Source organism: Magallana gigas, chromosome 7 (genome assembly GCF_963853765.1).
Source record: "Magallana gigas chromosome 7, xbMagGiga1.1, whole genome shotgun sequence".
In the NCBI taxonomy this organism is placed as follows: Eukaryota; Metazoa; Mollusca; class Bivalvia; order Ostreida; family Ostreidae; genus Magallana; species Magallana gigas.
In genome coordinates this window covers 50,068,863-50,093,894 of record NC_088859.1, presented here as the reverse complement: position 1 = coordinate 50,093,894, position 25,032 = coordinate 50,068,863, and the positions used below count along the sequence as shown (strand labels likewise).

The following is a 25,032-nucleotide window of genomic DNA, read 5'->3' as shown; positions in this document are numbered from 1 at the left end:
GCTATTTTATATTTTATATTCTCATGGTTTGATGCAAAAAGTTTGAATCATGGAACTAAGTACTCACGGAAAATAAGGAATCCACAGTATAAGGGAAATTACTGATGCATAGATTAAGCTAAAAAAAATTATCAATTCTTTAAGCAAATCAAAATCAACACCAATAATTTAAAGAGTGCTTTAATTTTCATAATGTATGATAAATCACTGTACATAAGTATTAAATTTTAACATTCACAACAGAAAACCCAGCCCTATCCACTGCAAGGGATCACATCTAAATAAGGAGTAACCCAAAGCAATACACAAAATCAACAACTGTTTGTGATGTAAACAAACAACAAACCTGTGAATGACATAGCCATTAAGCAGTGAATAATCAGGGTTCTTAAATACATTACTAAATACATTACAAGAGTGCATGCACATCCTAAACTCTGATACTTTGAATCAAATAAACTGAATATAAATTAACAATTTCAGATACCTTTGGCAATTATTTTCTACAATAAATAATGTTATAATATTCAAAGGAAAAACTATCATTTCGGATGATTCAAAAGAAAATATGTGAGTTTTTCTGAATAAAAAGATATACCAGTATTCATTCAAATCATTTTATCCTGACAATCCTCACCAGTCTCCCTTATTGTAATCAGAGCAAGGAAGTTTTACAGTATGTCTCCTACATTTGATTCAACTACATTTCCTGCATACTTTTTCATTGTTTGAGATTTGGTAAAGAATATTGTCTCTCTCAAGAATCACATTAAATCACTTCTTATTCATCAGTCATGTAATGATATAATTGTTCAACATTCGAAGGAGCTACAATATTCTGTTTAGGCAGGTGCTCTCTCATTGGTCTATCACACTGTGTATGTACAAAACCTAGCTGCCATGGGGCAGGCTCAGACTCTGAAATCCGAGGCATTAACAGCTGCCACAGAACAGACCTCTCTCTCTCTTTCTGTACTTAAAATACTAAATAGGGTGAGCATTAGAGTCATTCAGTGATAGATCATGACACACACACAACTGTCTCACCTCCATTCTTGTAAATAACTCAATTAAATCCACCTTTAACAATTTGTCTTTGGACAAAATATCAATGATGCACGTTTTACAAAGTTTGTGAACATGGTAATTTTGTTTCCACATAGTCACTTTTAAAATACAACAAAATTATGAAGCAATTCTAGAAATGTTCTTATTCCCTGCTAAAACATTTTTAAGTGGACAGTTGATTCAAGAATACAGTAAAATTTATCATGACTGTCTCTGTAATGCAAAAACAGATAGCTGTATGCAGTATCAAAAACAAGTACATTTGTATATACTCGTACCGTAGGTATAGCAGAGTTTAAAGTAAACAGTAGTGCAACATGGTTAACGAAATCAACAAGAAGTCATAACACCTGAAGTTGGTGTCACAGGTTCTAAGTAAAGTTTACTACAAGTAAATCTGGTTTTTATACATGTATAATAGTATATACTGAAATAAACTCATTTTTAAACTTAATCTGCCATTTTTCAAAGTTGCATCATGTACATCATATCTGTATCAAACATAAATGCCTGTAATGCCTTCTCTAAAAGATAAAAATATTAAAAGATGAGTAGACATAAAAAGGGCAGACAAATCTGCAGCTTATCACCAACGCTGACATTAACTATCACAAGATCCTACGTCTTTCCCATCCACCCACATTAACCAATCACAGAGCAGGGGCACCTGTCCATCACTCTCCCACACCAAGCCTCTCACTGACCACCCCGTAGTCAGGGACAGGCAACAACACAGAAGTGGTGTTTTGACAGTGTTTGGTATTCTCATGTTATCTCATATTGCACAGTTCAAGCATTGGCCTCTCAGATGATGCTAAACATACCTGGACATGGACAAAGATCCTTCAGCAAAGATACATAATTAGGAAGCGTTTACAAGTATAACAAAATATTTCTAAAATCTAATGTTTGGTGACCAGTAATACACATCACTGGTCGCAGAAGACCTTGGTCCAACGGAGTTGTTCTCTATCTGGCCAGTGTGGTGATGAGACTTGCACACATTTCAAAGAACTCCAGGGTCTGATGCTGCCTAGGCTGTTCCTCATCTATGTCCATTTTCTCGTCTGAAATTCATACGTAACTGATAAATGACATGACATTTAAACAACCAAACTAAGACAAAAAAATTAACATTAAGTTTCTCAGGCACTGTTGCATCTGAGCATAAAGTCAAATGCTACTTTATTAATTTTTTAGGTCAGATAAAAAATTGAATAAATTCCCTTTAAAAATCTTGCAATTAAAAAAAAACAAACCGTCAGCTGCATTGTATTTGAAAAATTTTGGCCTGAGAAACTGAATACTAATGTTTTTTTTTTGGCCTAAGCAGTCAAACCAGCTGAAAGCAGAGGTCCCTGTTTCTGATTGAAGCAGAATAGCTGACCAGAATACACGCATTAATAAAGCCAGTCAGGCCTCCGTAGCAATTGCAGCTATTAACAAATTAATACAATTTTAATGACAAGCTGCTAATTACCCAATACATGAGAATTTTAAGCAGTTTTTTTAAATTAAAGAATGTTTCTTTGGTAAATATTGTTTAAATAAAAGCTCTCAAAATGCCGAAATGATAGATTATAAAAATGATACAACATAAAAAGTACAATATAGAAATTGGAAAAATGGACTATTGAACTACTGGTAAAGTAAGAAAATACTACTGAAGACTATATTTACTGGAAACATGTGTCTTTATTATAAAATATTGAAATGTGCATAACCTGCATTTAAATTAAGCATGCATTATCTTTTGGTCCAGTATTCCAATCTAAGATGTGTTTTGCTATTGATATTTTGAATTCTGCTTTTGATCAAACCATTGTACTATTAGTGATGAATGATGCTGCACAGCAAAAAAGTCAAAATATTAATGGTGATGGACACCAAGAAAATGTGTACACTCAATACCTAGGTTGCTACAGAAACTTTCACTGGTTGAAGCAGATTCTAAACAAAAAAGAAGGAGATATATTTATACACAAGTTGCCATGAATACTTAGAGATAAAACAGGGCATCTACAAACTGAAAGGAGATTCCATTCAGATTACAACAATGGGAACAAGAATTGTATGAAGGGATTAAATTAACTTATAATGAACATTCTAAAATATTACATATTAAAGATGTATTAGCACCCATTAATAGCGAGCATCTTTTACATCAAAATAATGTACCTTACTGACCATTTCAGCTAATTTAAAAAAAATAAATTATTGACTGAGACTTGTGCTCCTCTACACATCACTTTAATTGTGGAGACTTGTTATAAGTGTAGCTAAGTAGTTACAGAGTTGTAGAGACTAACATTATGTGTAATCTGTTACATAATGTACCAGTTTTGAAGATATCACCCTGTGTAAAAATAAAACCAAAAAGGACATCGCACTCCGTGTATGAATGTTAATGACAGAGTAAATCTACAGTCTGTCCCAACATATTTATGCAGCACATTTGGACGATTTTTCACTTGGAAAAATCCACAGGAACAAAAACAGATTTCTTACAGAGTTTTATAATGGGAATGTTTACATTTTTTCTCCATTTGGAAGGCACTCCAAATACCTCGTACAATTTTTCAACGCTATTATCCGGGTACTTTCATCTCTTTTGTAAAGATGTTTTTATTTTTAGCCATGTAGTGTAACCTGACAAGTTAGAGGGGGTGATTTAAAAGGAAAATCTTGGGATTTTTTCATACTATTGAATGAACATCGTTGAAACGTTGAAATGTGTGGCATAAATATCTTGGGACAGGCTATAACAGACATTCTGGGAGTTCAAAATCAAAACACACGGAGTGATTAAAAATCTATTTGGGAACACAAAACACAATGGTTACCATGGTTACTGATAACTTGTGCTTCAGATGCTGCAGGATCTAAATAATAAAAGACCTGACATCAAAGTTTAAAAAGCCAAAAAAACCAAACCCACATATATATGGCTCATAGTAAGCAAATAAAAAAGTATTGTTTGTCATTTCTAGCCTTCAAAGCAGAGAACACACTGACAACTGAAAACATTGGAGACATGTCACATCTTCACATATATGTATGGACATGTACATGTAATAGAGTAAAACATTGGAGACATGTCACATCTTCACATATACATGTATGTATGGACATGTACATGTAATAGAGTAAAACATTGGAGACATGTCACATCTTCACATATATGTATGGACATGTACATGTAATAGAGTAAAACATTGGAGACATGTCACATCTTCACATATATGTATGGACATGTACATGTAATAGAGTAAAACATTGGAGACATGTCACATCTTCACATATACATGTATGTATGGACATGTACATGTAATAGAGTAAAACATTGGAGACATGTCACATCTTCACATATATGTATGGACATGTACATGTAATAGAGTAAAAGAGTCAACACTCCAAACAGACATTTTTCTAAAAATTAGCTTAAGTCATAGTCTATCATAAAAAAAGAAATTTGAAGCATAAAAAAGTTTCTACATGCATATATTAAAGCTTCATTAATTATATCCGAAATACATGTACTGTACATTTATCCACTGAAATAAAGAAAAGTTCTAACAGAACTTCTGTTTAAATACTGATATGTGCTGTGCATATATATTGTATTGCAATTACTTCATACAAGCAAATCTTTACAAAAAGTTCGTGGTTTTTTTTTCAATAGAAAAGGATTATGATGTGATCAATACACTGATGTATTGCCAAAGGAGATGGATCTATACCAGAACTTTAGAAGCTGTACCATCCCCTTCTGAGATTGAGAAAGTTGTGAGCGTGTGCAGTAGATAATTACAATAAGCAGAAGCCATCACTTACCAGGCATTAACAGAACAGTGTCGGTGACGGGATCTGAAATCACAGTCATGGCAACAGTTAAGGTCATCTTAGTCACGTCAGTGTTTTCTTACATGTGTTACTAGCATACTTCTATGTGAACCAAAGCTTGAACATCAGTTCCTTTGTAAACTCTCACAAAGCATAATAAGAACTTGAACAAACTAGATAAATTTGACAACTCACCAAATTGTTGGTGGAAGGAAATAATAGTATTACTCTGTGAGAGTTTACATCATTCATTAAAAATAAACATCAACATGAACAACATCCTAAAAGAAGAACAGAGAAGAGCATGCCAGTAAACCAAGTCAGTCTAACACTGCCTACTCATGGCATCATGGAGGTGCGTGCACTAGGCATACACAACAAATTTAAAGCTAATGGAAAGAGCTCGGTGTCATTTTTTTGTCTTCACAAATCTCTTCATTTTCAGTGACAAACAAGCTGAAATAGGCTGTTCCTCCACAGTCAATTTGTGAAAATGTAATTATTAAGCAGAGAAACAAAAATATCTCAACACATGTAATTAGGCATAGAATAAATGAGAATTTCTTGGCAACAATGTCTAACATGGGGCGTTTCTGTGCAGTGAGGACTCACCTAGGTCGGAGCAGGAGGAGGGGGGAGATAGGGGCATGCGGCCGCCCTCCAGGGAAGACGAGGAGGACATGGACTCGTGGATCTCCACGTTGGACAGACTCTTAAAGTCCAGCAGGTAACTCTTCTGGTCCACCTGGTACAGCTGTAGACTCATCTTGGACTGAAACAGAGGAATGGGATTAGGATCAGGATCAGGATAATCTACACAGGGGGGATAATACCACTATATGTCATGTGACATATTGTACTGCAACAGAACAATGGGATGATTGATCAAGAGCAGGGTATGCCTACTCAGTAAGATATTAAATAATCATCATTCATGTGAGATTATTGTAAAGATACCATTGAACAACTGGCTTATCAATCAGGAACAGTATTAACCTGCTACAGGAGAACACTGGTATTAATAAATCATGTGACACTATTCATAGATATGTATTGCTTTACATGTATTATATTTTGTGTATAAAAGTATCACTGTTTCATGAATTAGTCATCACAAATAAGTTTTACTTTGTAGTATGATGATTTAGAAAATGTCTTTTATTCCATACAATCATTGCAAGACAGGAAGTTTCATCATTAGAAAACAAAGATTTGACAGTTAAAAACATCTTACAAAACGCCCTGAGACTGGATTCTTCCTTCTAACGCGAACATGGTATGGAGTCACGATCTTCCATTCCTGTTAATTATACAAAAATAATTATAATGCATGAATAAAATCAAAAGTTTTACACATTTTTACATATAAAAATAAAAATCTTTTACAACAAAAAATTGGTGTTCACGATTTTACATTTTTGCTGTTTGATACAAAAACAGTGGAATCTGGGAATTAAAGTACTTGCGTAAAAGAAATGTACAGTAACATGATTATTGGCAGTTTGGTAAAGTTTCAACAATGATTAGAAATACTTACATAGTCCAACGTTTTCATGGCTCGGAATACTTCATGCATGATATCCAATGGTTTACTCTGAGATCTTATTCCTGCAAGTGTAATATTACATCACAGATAGGGGCTGGACATATTTCTCTACTTCGTAATGCATCAATCAAAACTTGAATGATTTAAAAATCATCAAATACCATAAACATGATATACAGGTAATGTCTCGTCTGAGCATTTTGATGATCATTAGTTGTTGTTTACAGTTTGCCTGTCAGTAAATGTCTATATGGTCTTTATTTTATAATCTTTAGTTGATTTTCATTCTACGAACCTAAATGCCATTTGGCCTTCTTTGCCTGAGCCCCTAGCTGCTTGGCACTAGAGACAGGCTCCAGAGTGTGTGTTGTGTTCTTCATTTCTGCAGATCAAATCAGTCATTTAAACCAAAATGATGAAAGAAAAACTTGTTTTATACAAGGCATAAACAGTTATGCAAATTACAGTGACTTCTAACGAATTATCCATTTATACAAGACAGAAATTCTCTGCGAGAACCCCTCATGTCTTTTTACAAGCAATGTTTATATTATTTACAGGTAATGATTGATTCTACAGGTAAATTTCCAAGGATTTTTACTAGTATTTTAGTACCTGTATAACTATTCTTACCTGGCATTCTCTCTGGGTGGGGTCTCATGGGACTGGACGCCTACAACCACATTAAAACAGATGTGTACTACATGTAACACTTGTATCTAAATAAACATAGAATCTTGGACATTGTCAATTCATTTACAATCTGATTTTAACTGTATATGACAGTCAATATTAAACAGATTTTATTTATCATGCAACAAGCATTTTAGCTTGGCTGATGTGGACTTTCATGATAAGCTTCAGAGGGTTGCATGCATTGTCACAACACTGGTCAATCGTTTGGAGTTCTGGGATAGAATAGTAGGTAAAACATCATGCTGATGATGGAAACAGCCAGTCTTGGACTCAGCACTCAGCCAGATGATGTACCCTCTCCCCTCACAGAATGTCTGGATATATTGCTATATGAGGCTAGCCTAACGACAGGAATGCTGTCTATATACATGTGCATTGCATTATCACACAAAACTCAGATTTCTTCCAAATTTCTTTTTTGAAAAAGAGACGGATCAAATCAAATTTTCAAGTATCATAAAAAATGCGTGCATCTAAATTTGACATTATGTGTTTATTCTAAGTTTTGATGACATTACTAAAATTGTCACCTTTCAACATGATTAAATATTATTACACTGTTCCAGTTAATTTTTCAGTAACACTTTAGCCATCAAACCATAAAGTAGTAGATTTAATCAGATGGCTTACCAGTAGATGAATGATGGGAAATTTAGGAAAATAGCACACACTAGTAATACCGCATTGAGCTATTCCAGCTAACGCCATTAATTCCAAAGTAGATAACTCTTGTTCTATCCTGCCGGCAGTGATGTATGAAATTATCATGTGTAGTGAAAACTGATTTGAGACTAAAAGTACCAGCTTCATTTTGAAGACATTTTGAGAGCATTACATTACTGTGTGAGTAGAGACATGTTCTAAAACTGTTTGATTTCTTTACATTGAAAAATGAGAGAGACACAAACTTGCTTGGTTTATGGAATGAATCTTGAATTGAGATTACAGACATCAAATCACTTTTTTATATTACTTTTCTCATTCAGTATTACCACATTGTTGGTTAAAATTATTTGAAAAATTGCCCTGACTTTTACTGAATTCTTGAAAAAGTTTATTACATTGTATAGGGTTTTTTGATTCTTTGCTCATGAATGCGTTATTGCTGAATTTGATTCACATGGAATTAATATGAGTATTGTTCTTGATTCTCTGATTCCTGTTCATACATGTATATTTTGTCAATGTTTGTATGTATCAGACTTATTCTGATCCTATGAATATTCTTTTCATTTGATACAAATAACAACTTAGAATCAACTTTGTAGCAGGTATTTTTCAGATTTCTAGAATTTTAGGTGGAATAGCCACAGCATTTACACTGAACAGCAACACTACAAATTAGAAGAAGAAAATACATAAAACACTGCCCTGCATTAGTGAAATCTACACTACAGAAAAACAGTGCAGAACAGTAATGAAGGTCAAGCATAGGGTCGTTGCTATGGAGATACTAACATGTTCCTGGGGGGTCGGTGTGCCCAGTATATGCGACTGCTTTGCCTAGTGCCAAAAAGAGAAACAGTTATTCAGCTTTCATGCAATAAGCACTTTGTACAAAAATTACCATTTTTATACATAAGTATTCAGACTTTAATCATTTTCCTTAATTCAAAAATTCAATTACTAATACAATATTGTTGAGGCAAAAAGGCTCATTTGCAAGTTTCCAGTGTACTTTTTAAAGAAATCAGTGTGAGATTTAGTGCAAGGAATTAATGAGAAATCAGGTGATTAAAGAACAGATGAACAAAATACATATTGATCTGACCTTCCCAACATACACCTACATGTTTACCAAGTTGATCCTTGACATTAGGTGTACTAACATATCCTCGTCTCTACTTTAACGATTTAACAAACATTTATACATGTTTAAATGATCAATAACCATCAGTTCACATTTTTCAGATGATCAGATCAACAATCAATTGAATTTGTTTGTATGCACTCCTCTGTATGTTCAACTTGACAGAATTCAAACCCATTGAGAAGTACATGTATTAAACAAGTTATCCAGCCAGTGCCTAGATGAACATTATCTCCAAGTGTTCAGAGATATACATATATTCTATGTTTAATAAAAAGGCAAATTCCCATGCCTCCTAGAGTACGGTAGCTTTGTTTTATGACTGTAAGTAAAGACTGACGTGTATCATAAAGCAAAAAGACAGCAGCTTATGGTCCCTGTGGCATGTAGTGGTAAAAATAGTATGCAGTATTATACAGTCTGTAGTTAAAACATACTAATTGATGTTTTGATGTTGTGTAAGAGTACATTATGATTTCTAGTGGTACACAAGAGTTCTGTATGTAGTGATAAACATTGGTGTGGTGATAAATATTGTGGGATACAGTGATTTTTCCTGACAGCATAAAGTTGAGCTCATTTTGTAATTGTATAAAGTGGTACTATATGTAATTATGTAAAATGGTGTGTAGTTAAACAGTGTAGTATAGTGACTGAAGTTCCGAGTGTGTATATATAGGGTAAAGTGAAAGTAATACTGGGTATGTATACCAGTATAGTGTTAAGTGAAAGTAATACTGGGTATGTATACCAGTATAGTGTAAAGTGAAAGTAATACTGGGTATGTATACCAGTATAGTGTAAAGTGAAAGTAATACTGGGTATGTATACCAGTATAGTGTAAAGTGAAAGTTATACTGGGTATGTATACCAGTATAGTGTTAAGTGACTGTAATAACATTTAGTGGTGTGAACAGGTGCATAGTGCTTAGTGCTGTAAAATGTCATTGTAAGTAAATGTACTTGGTGTAAAATTGTGTGGAATCAAAGATTGTGGTGTGGAGTGGAAGTGGACTGTAATGGTATGTAGTGGTGTGAAGTGGTGCACGGTGTGTGTATACTTTACCAAGAGGAAGGAATCAGGGGGAGGACTCGAGGCCAGGTAAAACTCCTGTAACTCCACATCAGTGACTGAAACACAAATCAACATCATATCAATTACACCAAGTCATTTGATTACATCAAAGGGACTACTAAGTCATCAAGTATTCTTTAATCATGTTCTTAAAAAGTTCTGCAAACTGTCAATTTTGTGAACATTATTCAACCATACAAGTTATCATTGATTCAAACCATCCAGGTCAAACACATGTCTGTGCATGACATACATGTAGAATACACAAGACCAATGATAAGAAGTCATGACGATTACATTGGCTCAAAGAAATGGCCAAAGCTAAATAAATCCCAGCAGTGACGTACCCATTCCACCATTCACATCAGAGAATTCGGAGAATGAAGGTAATACATGTATATCAGTAAAGCTTTTCATGATTTTAGTGTTACTTCACAAGTTGTTAGATTTTATTTAAATGGATAAGCAGTGATATGTTTAAATTGAATAAAGACTGGAAACTTTTGGACATCTGAATATGATGCAATAGGAATACCTGTACAAGTATTGAGACAAACAACACTAGTAAAATATAAACTGCTCTGTATATCATATACACAAAATTATATGTCCACTTCCTCATTAAACTATAAACAGAAATGCCTGACAATTTCACAAAATTTTCATCAAATAATATATTTTAAAACTTAAATAAAAATGCTGTTCAACTACATGTAATTAAAATAAAATTACAAAATATCATATTAAATAACTAAATGTATCTACATGTACTTGTATTTGAAATGCATGAAACATGAATGAAATTTTGCTTGCAATTGAAGTTGTTCATGAAGAAAGAAAAGAAATTGCCTTTGCTGATAAAGCTAAATACAGTTAAAAATTCATTACATACATGTACTAATGGTGGGTTCTAAGATCAAAAATAAGGACAAAATCAGTGAAAATTAAATAATCAGTGATTTTTGAGAAAAATGAATTGTAGATTAAATTAGAGGTGGTGATGATTTACACTGCATACAAAACTACAGGTTACCCATAACACATCACAGAAACGTTACCTCCAAGATCCCCTGTCAGAGAGTCACAGAAAGCCATATTACCATCAACACATTCATGTACAAATTGACGAAAAGAGGATTACAGTTGAAAAATTGTATGAAAATCCATGCAAATCATGAGGAAAACATGAACAGGCTATGGATTTTATAATATTATACCATCAAAATTTGTTTCCTATTTGTGGAACTGAAATTGTTTTTTTTGTATTTAATTTCTTAATTTTGATTATCGCTTGTGTCTCTTTATTCTGGGCAATTATTATTCTTAATGAAATATATATGTCCGTAACTGAGTTTATCCCTAAAGGTTCTATTTTAGACCTCTTAAGTTGGTGCAAGTATTAGAAAAACAGATTTTCCCCTACCCTCCCAATAGATTTTGATCTGAGTTAAATGTGTACTGCCTATAAGACCTACCTTCTCCCGCCAATCTGCGGTTGTCCACAATCAGGTGATAGGCTATATTCAGCTGGTCGTGGGGGTCATTACTGAGCAACGCTCGCTGTACCTCATACTCCGTCACTCCGAATTTCTGAGCAAAAAAAAAGATCAAAGTTGTGTTTAATCAGGTCTTAAATGCATACATACAAGTAAATCTCAAATACCCAGCTTTTGTGGCGTATGTTGTAACTGTCCACTAGTTGAGCATTTATATGTAGAAAGAGAAACAACATAGAATAATTTTATATATTATAATATTATAGCAAGTACATCATACAAGGTTCATGAACAAGACAACTGCACAATGCTTTAAATGACATGCTAATTTTATACCTCACAAATTTCACGAATGACGTCCATTTCTACGATGGATGCATCCTGATCTTGAGGCGAGGGGAAAAGGTAAGTCGGCAAATCTTTTTGGAACCAATCGTGATCCCTGTTAATCAAAAATGAAAACGTATCTCTATTTCAACTTCAGAACTACACAATACAAATGTATACAATTACAGTGAAGATTTTTTTATCTATCCGTAGTGAAACAACCAAGAGACAAGTCATGCAATGAGTGGTTACCTGATTTAGGCTATGGTGGCCCATTTGGGTGGTTACCTGATCTGGGCTATGGTGGCCCATTTGAGTGGTTGCTTGATTTGGGCAATGGTGGCACATTTGGATGGTTACCTGATCTGGGCTATGGTGGCACATTTGGATGGTTACCTGATCTTGGCTATGGTGGCCCGTTTGGGTGGTTACCTGATTTGGGCTCTGGTGGCCCATTTGAGTGGTTGCTTGATTTGGGCTATGGTGGCACATTTGGATGGTTACCTGACCTGGGCTATGGTGGCCCGTTTGAGTGATTACTTGATTTGGGCTATGGTGGCACATTTGGGTGGTTACCTGATTTGGGCTATGGTGGCCCGTTTGAGTGGATCCACTTGCAGCATCAAACACAGCAGACTGACCACCTCTTTGTTCAGATAATCTGGCACAGCAAATATCCCAGCTGTAAACACAATACCAACAATACATGTATTACTGTAAATCTAAATGTCTTACAAAACAATACCAACAATACATGTATTTCTTTATATCTAGTTAGTATGTTTGTTTAACACCAGGCCTCTTGATAATTTGGATCATTTACAAGAATTTCTTATTTCCTGTTGGCAGTGTTAATTTTTTATTCTAAAAATTCTGGGTTTTTTTTAGCAGTCACCATTGCATCTAAAGTCCTTTTAAAACAGTAAGCTCAACAACCAGTTATGACAAATCAATATCAAATCTATTTCACCACTATGTAAACATAACTTACATTTAATTTTCCGGAATAAAGTTGGCACATGTTCATCATCAAATGGCAGCTAAAATAGAGGTCAACACTTAAACTTACATCATCATTGCCAGCATTTCTGCGAGTTAACGATTTAGTAATTTCTTTGTAACTTTTAAAACACAGACCAGGCTTGGCTATAGACTTACTGTTCCACACAACAAGGCATATAGGATGACCCCACAACTCCAGATGTCCACCTCTGGTCCAGCATACAACCTGGAATGTAACAGTTATATCGTACAGTAACGTTTCATGTAATAGCGGCCTCTTAATCTTTGTCATATTCAGTTATAATCAAAACCCACTGTATGCATGGTTGTGAGAATTCAAGAGCAAGCCCACAACAGAAGTATAACTCTAGGGCTAGTTGTTTGAGTCCAAACACTCAGTGGAAAAAGATTGTTCAAGTCAAGCAAACCAACATCACTTAAGAAGTTAAACATATGCATGTAAAATACAGTATATTTCAGTAATTTCCAGTAAATGATATTTAATACCATTGCTCCATTGTAGTACACTTACTTCCCTGAGATGACTTCTGGGGCAGCATAATTTGGTGAACCACAGCTGGTACGTAAAAACTCGCCATCATGCATCATGTTTGAAAGCCCTATGCAAACACACAGAAAAACCCACCACAGTTAAAAAATGATATTAAAACTGATTAATACAATTCTCAAAAAATACAGACATGTACAACAATGTGGTTACCAAAGTCAGCAATTTTAACATTGAGGCTGCTGTCTAGAAGGAGGTTTTCTGGTTTCAGATCTCTATGAACAACCATGTGACGATGACAATAATCCACACCGGATATAATCTGCTGGAAGAAGCGCCGGGCCTCCGGCTCCTTCAGCTATAATTAAACACATTATTCATGTACTACTGTAACACAACTCAGCTTTATATATTATACTACTGTTACACAACAATCAGATTTATCTTTTATTCTACATGTATGTAATACAACACTCAGCTTAATGTTTTCTACTTTATAAAATGTATTTGTCTTTAAGCAAATGGCACAGATTATATCATAATGAACAGGTACAATTTACTAATATAAGCATTTTTTGTTGCATATCACTGTGAAGATTTCTATAAGGCCAAAAAAAAAAAATATTCCTGTTTCCTGTCACTTGACCAAAAAAGCTAGTGTAGGTAGGTAGGAAAAAAAATTTTATTTTTAAAAAATATTTTATTTTTAAAAACTTAGAGCATGTGTGTAATAATGATAGAGATGTATATTCCCAGTGTTCAGTATGTAAGTAGATGATTTAAAATTTCCAAAGGTCTTTGTATTGTTGATGCATGTAATGTATAGAAAACAACAGGCAAAGAAAAATGAAATAGAGATTAATTTTTTAATTAAAAATAAAAACTAATATTATTTGCAAAATTTAATCTACGTGTATGAATGTATTTATCCTTTTCTGGATAAATATTATTGTATTGTATTAGCTTAATGTCAATATCAACATGATTAATTAAACCAGTCCACTCTCTGTACTTCCGTGTATTTGGGGTATTAGTCCAACCCTTTGACCCACTTACTACCGTAGGTTATGTAGAGGATCTGTTTAATTCTCAAGATAATATAGAAAGCAGTTTTATGATAATTTTAACATTTATTGCAGTTATTAACTAATAACAGGTTTTTGACTAACTGTAATATCAGGATTTAAAGTAATAAACATTGTTTTTGTAATTTCCAATATACAGAATGTTGTTGCATCACCCATATTTATAACCCCTGAAGGTAAGATAGTCGCAAGTTATTCACCACAAGGTATATTTATGCAGTAAAAATGTCTAAAGATTAATTTTCTATCATTCTATCGCCAGTGAGGTTAATTTACACGATTATGAACTCAGAAGACTTGGTCATCTTCACTTCTCTTTCTGAGGAAATTCTGGCGAAGTTACCGATCACCACCATCATGACAAAAAAACTTTTAGGGTCAGAGGGTAAAAGATAGGGTCGGTCGGGCGACAGGAAACAGGAATAATTTTTTTTGGCCTAAGTATAAGGAATGATGCACATACAAAAGGTCAAAGTCGTTTGTTCAGCAGCGAGTAAGGAGATAAAGGAGTACCTTGCCGTGTTTGACGATGTAATCAAACAATTCTCCCCCAGACACATACTCCATCACCATGAAGATATCTGTGGGGGTACTGATCACCTGATACCTGTCCAAACAGAGAAACCAAATAAACAAAGCAATCAGGTAACAGGTGTATACCGGTAAGTAAAAAAACAGGCAATAGGTCTATAAGTATAAAAATATCAGTTCATTAATAGTTTGATGTACTTTATATTGTATAAGGGTCATTTCATTATAAACATCATCATCTGATTGTTGTAATTTAATGAAAAATTGTCATTCATTGCCTTAACCATTAAAGACTACCTGCATGCCATGACTTACAGTTTGATAATGTGTGGGTGACGAAAAAGCTTGAGATTCTGAATTTCTCTCTTGATTTTACTGACGACATCGAGACTCTTGATCTTCTGCCTGTTGAGGATCTTTACCGCCACCTTATGATTGGTCAGCTGATGGGTGGCAACTGAGAAAAAGGAAGAGGGTTTCATACCATATCATGACAAAATATTACAGTTATTTCATATGATGTAAAAAAGATTTTTCCAAAAAAGAATGTTTTCTTTAAAAATCAAAAGATTTTAATAGATAATCAAGCTTAACAAGTATAACCTTGCTAACAGTAGCTTACAATATATGTATCACAATGTGGTTAAAAGGTTTAAAAGTTTAAATCTTTTTGATGCAATTCATATTACGACATGCATACAGGTTTATACACAAAAATTATCAGATCCACGCCAATTGTATTTGTAGTATTCCACGTAACATTTTACACATTAAATATAAATTTAAAGATTGTAAGTCATCTACTTATTGAATACCACACTATTATTTTCTTCATTAGAAATACAGATCATGTAATTCATAACCAGTGCTTACTGGGGCAGTGAAAGCTTAATTTTGATTCCTTTGTACAAGATTGTGGTCATTCACCTGAGATATTCAAAGCACGGCAAATTCTTATTCATTCTATATTGATCTGTTTAGAATTAAGCACTGTGTTTGTATATTCATAGGGCTAAAGGGTAATGAACTTCAGACTACTTTCATTGTTCATGGGCCTATCTCTTGAGACTTGACCATGCTTGACGTTTACAGCCCAATACATGTGAATTTCTCTTGTACTTACTTTTAACTTTGCCAAACGTTCCTATTCCTAGGGTATCCCCCAAAATGTAATGTCCAATCTTGACTTGTGCGTTCTGAGAGGAGGAGGACTTCTCCGCCATTTTTCAAGACTTGAAATGCTGACCAGGGCAAGTTTTTCAATAACAACTAAAACTACCTTCTCGTAATACGTTAAGGACACAGACGAACTGAAATACTCCACATTTTAACATATGAATTTCATTGCAGTGTTTCTTTTCGTTTGTAGTTGTTTTCTAACCTACATGTGACCTGTAAAATCGACAACAATGACACGTGACTAGATTGACCAATATTTGTTTTCTCCGGAAATGGTTTACTTCAAGTTGAAGGTCAGAGAGATGACAAAACAGACCTGAAAGCGAGAGATGCTAAACTACTTATGGTAACTGTCTGAGTATGTTTAGTTCAAAAGAACAACTTCAAAAAAGAACAGGGCCACATGGAATAGGTCGATTTAGCTATTTACAATCGTTGGTGACTGAATTTCAGGATACAGACAGCCTGGGTTTGTACTTTTTCTGAATGCCGAACCCGATGAGAAAAAATGAAATGCTTAGTTGATATTAAAGAGTATTTGGTCGAAAAGTAATTGCCTTAAGTCCATAACTTTGTAGAAAGATAACTTATCTTGTTTTTTTTTCAGAAAGCAAGCAAGAAGTTTTGGCAAACTTGGCCAACTTTGCTTATGATCCAGTTAACTATGAATATATGAGAACTTTGAATGTTATAGACCTTTTCCTTGGTAAGGTTATATTTTTTTTGCATATCTCTATATTCATCACTCAAGCACACTTGGTGCATACCATTAAACAATCTAATCATGACATATATTACTTTAGATTGCTTGGATGAATCGGATGAGAAGTTAGTTGAGTTTGGAATCGGGGGATTGTGTAATATTTGTCTTGGTAAGTATACTTACCCAAAGTGGGAGTTCTCAACAACTGTCTTTGTTTCTTCATGTTTTGTTCAATAATTAGTAAAATGTATTGGAACCCCCCCCCCCCCAAAAAAAAAACAAAAAACAACCCAAAACAAAACAAAACAAAAAAACCAAAAAAACCCAAAAAAAACCCCAAAAAACCACCAAAAAACACAAAACATAACAACACCCCCCCCTTAAAAAAAAACAAAACAAAACAAAAAAAACTAGAATCTAGAATCTGCTATCAACTGATATACAGATCAAATCAAAAGTGGCTGCTAACATTAAAAGTGGCATAGTATGCTGCTTGTGTCAAATGACATAATGATTATTTTATTTACACATTTTAGACCATATATCACAATAAATATTTAAGGTTTGTACGAGGGTCAATCAAAAAATACGAAGACTTTTGTCATAGCTATGTTACTTAACGTCATATCATTTCTAAATTTGGTAGACATAATTTAGCAATAGTTTTAAACAATTTACAAGAAAAAAAGTGAATAAATTACTTTATTTCTAAGAATTATTTAGAATATAATCCTGTAAAAATGAGGTCACGGCGCACGGTCAAAATTTGTGTTATGTCATCAATAAACCGTATAATGTTGAAATTAATACCTCTGTAAATTGGGCTTAAAACCAAATAATATTGAAACCTCAAATTAAGTATAGTCATGGTATTCTATGTTCCAAATAATGACGGGATTTACCGTTTTGTCGAACAGATATTAGTAACTAATGACAGATAGTCCTCTTTAGAATTGACTAAAAACATCGACGTCGCCGGACGTCACGGCGCAACGCGAAGTACAAACAAAATGGATTTAACTGAGGAAAAAGCCGATACATGATGTGAAAACGCTCAATGGTGCAAAAAACAAGTCAACAATTATTTACAAGTTTGTGTTTAACTGTAATAAATTTTGTGGGGATCGTGGTAATTGTATTTTGAATATAAAACAGTCTGAAAGAGAGTAGAATATCTGTAAATAGTTGGTCTAAAAATAAGTAACGTCAACCGACGTTCAGGGTTATCCTTACTGTAAATTAAAAGATACACGGTTAGAAAATGAAAACTTTGAAGAACTAAATTACGATTCTCGAACAAATGTGTGCAAATAAGATGTTAAGTGGTTCAGTGCCATTTTGAATTGTAAGGAGAAAGGCACAAGAGACTAAGCGTGATATAAAGATGAGGTATATCTATAAACTGTGCGTGTTTAATCTTGACGTCATGTTTTGAACGTTACCGTGCGCCGTGGTGACAAAACATGTTGTTTTAAAGAAGGGGTAACAAAAATACCGATTCATCAAATGGACTAAAACTTCGCATATCAATAAAATAAGTGTTGGTGCACAGATTAATCTGTTAAGTATGACTTTCATGAAAAATATATGATACACAGCAACATTGTCTTCGTATTTTTTGATTGACCCTCGTATTTAAAGCATTGCAACTGTTATCAATTTCATGAATGTACTTGTCAGTAGATTCAGTATATTCAAAGTTTGTTTTTATTACAGATAAAAGTAACAAAGAAGAAATTTTGAAAAACAATGGAGTAAAACTTGTAATGAAGTGTCTCTCAAGGTTAGCATCACCTGCTTAACTGTTGTCCTTCCTCAGAGACAAATTCAGTTATCGGTACATGTACCAATATTATTATATTTTTTTGTTCCAAACAAATGTTCATATTATGCATATTGTCCATATTATTAACGTCTGATTTTCTAATCCATTTCAATATCCCAATGATTATCTTGTCTGACTGTCTGTCTGTAGCCCATGTGAGGAGACGGTCCTGTCTGCTATTACCACTTTGATGTACTTGGTGACCCCTGTCTCTAAAGCAGGTCTGTAATGAGCTCGTTGACCTTTATTTATGATTGGATTTGATTATCATTTTACCTTGACATTGTGATATTAACTGAAAAAATGAAAGGGGGAATTATTACCAATTTCATCAAAGAGAGAGATTAATTCTATTAAAATGTAAATGTAATCCTAATAAAATTTAGCATAAAGACTTATTTCTTTAAAAGATATTACATGCCTACCCATAGTAGAGTGCATGCTGAGGTTTTCTGAATCTAAAAACACCAGGCTGAGCAATCTGGCCAAAGTTTTCCTGGAGGTAAGCCACCATTGATGATTTGTGTTACAGGGGTATGCCCATCTAGATGTAGTTGAACTGATACAACGAAACTATTCATTATATGTATTACTGTATAGTATGTTTACCCACTACTCAAGGGCCATCAGGGGGAGTATCGATAAAAACAATACAGTAATGTAATTATGATTATAACCATTGTCCGACATTGGATGTAATAAGTGAAAATGTCCAGATCCCTGTGACAGGCTAATTCACCTGTATGTTAAATTATTCATTCTTACGATGAAATATAATGAAATGTATCACTATTTGATTATTGTATTATATATTATAGTAATTCTAGTATCCACCTGATACATGTACATTTGTAAAAAATAAAATCCTTTAAGTTTTGGTTAATTTAATTATTATACAGCAAATTGATACAATTGAGATAAATAAATCTTTTAGGAAGTCTACAGATGGGTCAGAATATTAGTGTATTTATTAGACAAGCAATCTAATGTTTGGTTAATCAAAATCTAGACAAGCATCAATTAAGTTGTTGTAGTTTAAGCATGATGATGTGTATTATAGGACTATTGTGACAAGTCCCAAATTGAGGCTGCGAGACAAGTCCAGGAGAGAATGAAGACTCAGAATTCAAACTCCTGATGTTGTACACTGGCTCAGTCATTGATGGTACAATCCCAAGGGAAAGCTGATCCTTAATCAGAGGTGACAGAGATTGTCCGAGGATGTGGATGGTTATCACGTGACCGTGTCTTGCTCTGTTGCAGGCTGGCATTGCTGACATTAAATGAGAGAGAGAGAGAGAGAGAGAGAGAGAGAGAGAGAGAGAGAGAGAGAGAGAGAGAGAGAGAGAGAGAGAGAAGCACAAGCACCAGTTGCAATTCAAAGATCTTATATTTAAAGCACCAGGTTAAAGTTTTATGCCATTCAAAAGATGAATTGTGAACTGTTAGGATTAAAATTTGAAACAATTCATAACTATCTTGCTGTATGTCATATTCTAGGCATTGGGATAAGTAAATTTGGTATCATATTGTTCTTTGTTAAAACGAGGTGAGAATATATTAAATTATCATGTATTAGCCTCACATACTTGTTAAATGTAATTTCATCCTGTGGTAGGCATAGCTGCAGAACTGTAGCCCTATGAGAAAAACAGGGTTGACACTCCTTATTTTCCCTTAAAGCTACAATTCTGCAGATATGGAAGGCATAAATGGGTGTCATGACTTAATGGGATGTCGAAAATTAAAATCTAAACCATGAGATAAACGTACACACATCTGCACTTCGAATGTTTAAAAAAAAAAGGCATTTCCTCGAATGCAACCTGTTTTGTAGATAAAATTTGATCAAATCAACACTCTGCCCCCCTCCTCCCCCTCCCCAAATATAAATTCTGAAACACAAGAAACGTCGTTAACATAAATTAACATGCAATATTATCCTACTCCAAATCAGTCTGAAGAAGAAAACTCCAATGTCACAAATTTTTTTATTTTTATATCTAACAACTGAGTAACTGGCGTAAATTTAGAACGCAAGAAACAGTTGACAGTTAAACTAAATAAGTACTCTAAACTTCCATGACAGATAAGGAAACCAACCTCAGCTTGCTTAGAATTAAGACTACTGTCAAACTAGTAACAGTACTTTAATGGAGTAAGCATTGTACACCCAGTAACTACTTTAAAAAGTTGTACATCAGGTCACTGTACTTTAATTGTACAACTGGTAATTGTACTATTTTAACAGAATAAACACTATTACTGGTAACTGTACTATGACAGAATAAACACTATTACTGGTAACTGTATTGTAAGAGAATAAACATTATTTCCGGTAACTGTACTATAACAGAATAATCACTATTGCCGGTAACTGTACTGTAACAGAATAAACACTATGACCGGTAACTGTACTGTAACAGAATAAACACTATGGCCGGTAACTGTACTGTAACAGAATAAACACTATAACCGGTAACTGTACTGTAACAGAATAAACACTATCGCCGGTAACTTTACTGTAACAGAATAAACACTATGGCTGGTAACTGTACTGTAACAGAATAAACACTATGGCCGGTAACTGTACTGTAACAGAATAAACACTATAACCGGTAACTGTACTGTAACAGAATAAACACTATGGCTGGTAACTGTACTGTAACAGAATAAACACTATGACCGGTTTCTGTACCTTAACATAGCATAGTCTAACCGGTAATTGTACTTAAATAGAATAAACACTATCGCTGGTAACTGTACTGTAACAGAATAAACACTATGACCGGTAACTGTACTGTTACAGAATAAACACTATGACCGGTAACTGTACTGTTACAGAATAAACACTAATACCGGTAACTGTATTTTAACAGAATAAACACTATGGCTGGTAACTTTACTGTAACGAATAAACACTTTGACCGGTTTCTGTAATGTAACAGAATAAACACTATCGCCGGTAACTGTAGAAAAAAACACTATTGTCGGTAACTGTACTATAACAGTAAAACACTATCGCCGGTAACTGTACTATAATAGTAAAAACACTATTGCCGGTAACTGTACTGTAACAGAATAAACACTATCGCCGGTAACTGTACTATAACAGAATAAACACTATCGCCGGTAACTGTAGAAAAAAACACTATTGTCGGTAACTGTACTATAACAGTAAAAACACTATCGCCGGTAACTGTACTGTAACAGAATAAACACTATTGCTCGTAACTGTACTGTTACAAAATAAACACTATGGCTGGTAACTGTACTATAACAGAATAAACACTATGACCGGTAACTGTACTGTAACAGAATAAACACTATGGCTGGTAACTGTACTGTAACAGAATAAACACTATGGCCGGTAACTGTACTGTAACAGAATAAACACTATGGCCGGTAACTGTACTGTAACAGAATAAACACTATGGCCGGTAACTGTACTGTAACAGAATAAACACTATGGCCGGTAACTGTACTGTAACAGAATAAACACTATGACCGGTAACTGTACTGTAACAGAATAAACACTATGGCCGGTAACTGTACTGTAACAGAATAAACACTATGGCCTGTAACTGTACTGTAACAGAATAAACACTATGGCCGGTAACTGTACTGTAACAGAATAAACACTATGGCCGGTAACTGTACTGTAACAGAATAAACACTATGGCCGGTAACTGTACTATAACAGAATAAACACTATGGCCGGTAACTTTACTGTAACAGAATAAACACTATGACCGGTTTCTGTACCTTAACATAGCATAGTCTAACCGGTAATTGTACTTAAATAGAATAAACACTATCGCTGGTAACTGTACTGTAACAGAATAAACACTATGACCGGTAACTGTACTGTTACAGAATAAACACTAATACCGGTAACTGTATTTTAACAGAATAAACACTATGGCTGGTAACTGTAGAAAAAAACACTATTGTCGGTAACTGTACTATAACAGTAAAACACTATCGCCGGTAACTGTACTATAATAGTAAAAACACTATTGCCGGTAACTGTACTGTAACAGAATAAACACTATTGCCGGTAACTGTACTATAACAGAATAAACACTATCGCCGGTAACTGTAGAAAACTAGAACTGTCCTAATGGGACTAATACCCCCGCTAGGCTAATTTCAAATGGGAGAAATAATTGAATTGAATAATAATTAAGGTTTGGAACACATACAAAAAAAAATTCTAGAATTGTAAAAAAAATAGTTAACAAAGAAAAATTAAAATCAAAATTGTCAGAATTTCACTGTAAATACATATCTATAACAGTAATACATTTACAAATGTATGTATTTGATGATATATTTTTTTAATTTAATTGATTTAAAGAAAAACCAACAAAATGACAATAACCCCTCCCTTTGCAGTGAATAGAAATACCGGTAGCCAAGCAATGCTCTTCTGTTGATAAAATTTTCAATATCTTTCTAATAAGAGTCTTGACAGATGCAATTAGTTGTTTCAAATTTTCCTCACTTTCTCCTATGGCACAATTGAACTCCATATCAGAAAATTGATCCCATAGGACTATGATTTTCTTTGATGAGCTTGTTAAATTTAATAAACTCCCAAAACATTACCATAATTACCATACTATGTAAAAATATGTAAAAAAGAAAATGTAATATTACAAACAATTTTAAAATTGCCAAAACACTACAATCATATCAGTAATTTTGAATTTCATTTAAATTAATGCCCAATAGGGTCACTTCATCAAATTACTTGACAAATAAATTTAAACAACCTCTAAAAATAGTTTAACTTCTTTATTAATAATTATACTATTTATTTTCTTATAATGATAGACCTTTTGGTTTACATGAAACAGTTTTAAAATAGCCCCAAAACCATCACCCATTTTACAGATTATCAATTTCCCCTAAACACATGCTCCATCTGAACCATGGCTCAGATAATGGCTCCCTTGGGACAAATGAATTCAGCCACACTTGTCTTTGATGTTCTCATTAGCTCCTAAGAATTTATCATTGACAAACAAAAACTTTGCATTGTCAGTTGATAGAATACTTATAAAAAATATTTTTTTTTATTAATTAAGACGTAAAGACAAAAAACTCCATCTGGATGTATTTATATAAATATATTTTAGAGTGTTTTCTATTAATTAATTAATAAAATCTGTAAGGATTACCTCCCTTACTTTTCAACATTGGTGTACAATATATAGAATAAGGAAAATGAAAACTGTCATAAAATCATTAAATCTTGTCTGATCTAAAAAAAAATTGCAGGTGCACATCTTCAGATGGTGTTCAACATATGTACAAATTTTCAAACTGTTCCATGCAGAAATAAAAAATTCTATAGGGGGGACAAAGTTGCGTCTACAGACATACGGACAGACGGACGGACAGACAGACGGACAGGGTGAAACCAATATACCCCCCTAAACTTCGTTTGCGGGGGTATAAAAACACTATTGTCGGTAACTGTACTATAACAGTAAAAACACTATCGCCGGTAACTGTACTGTAACAGAATAAACACTATTGCTCGTAACTGTACTGTTACAAAATAAACACTATGGCCGGTAACTGTACTATAACAGAATAAACACTATGGCCGGTAACTGTACTATAACAGAATAAACACTATGGCCGGTAACTGTACTATAACAGAATAAACACTATTACCGGTAACTGTACTATAACAGAATAAACACTATGGCCGGTAACTGTACTGTAACAGAATAAACACTATGGCTGGTAACTGTACTGTAACAGAATAAACACTATGGCTGGTAACTGTACTGTAACGGAATAAACACTATGACCGGTAACTGTACTATAACAGAATAAACACTATCGCCGGTAACTGTACTGTAACAGAATAAACACTATTGCTCGTAACTGTACTGTTACAAAATAAACACTATGGCTGGTAACTGTACTATAACAGAATAAACACTATGACCGGTAACTGTACTGTAACAGAATAAACACTATGACCGGTAACTGTACTGTAACAGAATAAACACTATGGCCGGTAACTGTACTATAACAGAATAAACACTATGGCCGGTAACTGTACTATAACAGAATAAACACTATGGCCGGTAACTGTACTGTAACAGAATAAACACTATGGCCGGTAACTGTACTGTAACAGAATAAACACTATGGCTGGTAACTGTACTATAACAGAATAAACACTATGGCCGGTAACTGTACTGTAACAGAATAAACACTATGACCGGTAACTGTACTGTAACAGAATAAACACTATGGCCGGTAACTGTACTGTAACAGAATAAACACTATAACCGGTAACTGTACTGTAACAG

General features: G+C 34.0%; 2 protein-coding genes across 14 annotated transcripts; one reads left to right on the top strand and one right to left on the bottom strand.

Annotated features, from left to right (window-relative positions):
- Positions 1-164: 164 nt before the first annotated feature.
- Positions 165-16,398, bottom strand: LOC105341321 (5'-AMP-activated protein kinase catalytic subunit alpha-2). 13 transcript variants are annotated; one of them, XM_011447766.4, is made up of 22 exons: positions 16,111-16,397; positions 15,303-15,444; positions 14,970-15,063; positions 13,585-13,729; positions 13,396-13,483; positions 13,020-13,089; positions 12,853-12,901; positions 12,438-12,543; positions 11,871-11,976; positions 11,514-11,628; positions 10,931-10,948; positions 10,030-10,094; positions 8,612-8,656; positions 7,091-7,130; positions 6,753-6,839; positions 6,449-6,519; positions 6,146-6,211; positions 5,524-5,683; positions 4,903-4,935; positions 3,912-3,950; positions 2,980-3,018; positions 165-2,135 (listed from the first exon to the last, which is right to left on the bottom strand). In XM_011447766.4, exons 1-22 carry the CDS (start codon positions 16,208-16,210, stop codon positions 2,038-2,040), a joined length of 1,776 nt encoding a protein of 591 aa, XP_011446068.1. In that variant the 5' UTR covers positions 16,211-16,397; the 3' UTR covers positions 165-2,037. The 13 variants fall into 13 exon arrangements, with proteins under 13 accessions (XP_011446068.1, XP_019928127.1, XP_065923788.1 ...); XM_020072568.3 differs by lacking the exon at positions 8,612-8,656 and having other exon boundaries at positions 16,111-16,398; XM_066067716.1 differs by lacking the exon at positions 2,980-3,018.
- A 95-nt stretch (positions 16,399-16,493) lies between these two features.
- LOC105341322 (armadillo repeat-containing protein 7) lies at positions 16,494-20,052 on the top strand. Its single transcript, XM_034455418.2, has 7 exons — positions 16,494-16,635; positions 16,774-16,872; positions 16,970-17,038; positions 18,586-18,652; positions 18,845-18,915; positions 19,105-19,196; positions 19,755-20,052. Exons 1-7 carry the CDS (start codon positions 16,527-16,529, stop codon positions 19,830-19,832), a joined length of 585 nt encoding a protein of 194 aa, XP_034311309.2. The 5' UTR covers positions 16,494-16,526; the 3' UTR covers positions 19,833-20,052.
- Positions 20,053-25,032: the final 4,980 nt, after the last annotated feature.

Coding starts and splice junctions, on each gene's coding strand:
- LOC105341321 (XM_011447766.4), bottom strand. CDS start 16,210: ATGGCGGAGAAGTCCTCCTCCTCTCAGAACGCACAAGTCAAGATTGGA. Junction 6,520..6,752: donor GAAGGCCAAATGGCATTTAG/GTTCGTAGAATG, acceptor TTACACTTGCAG/GAATAAGATCTCAGAGTAAA. Junction 6,212..6,448: donor CCATGAAAACGTTGGACTAT/GTAAGTATTTCT, acceptor TATAATTAACAG/GAATGGAAGATCGTGACTCC.
- LOC105341322 (XM_034455418.2), top strand. CDS start 16,527: ATGTTTAGTTCAAAAGAACAACTTCAAAAAAGAACAGGGCCACATGGA. Junction 16,636..16,773: donor TCAGGATACAGACAGCCTGG/GTTTGTACTTTT, acceptor TTTTTTTTTCAG/AAAGCAAGCAAGAAGTTTTG. Junction 16,873..16,969: donor TGTTATAGACCTTTTCCTTG/GTAAGGTTATAT, acceptor ATATTACTTTAG/ATTGCTTGGATGAATCGGAT.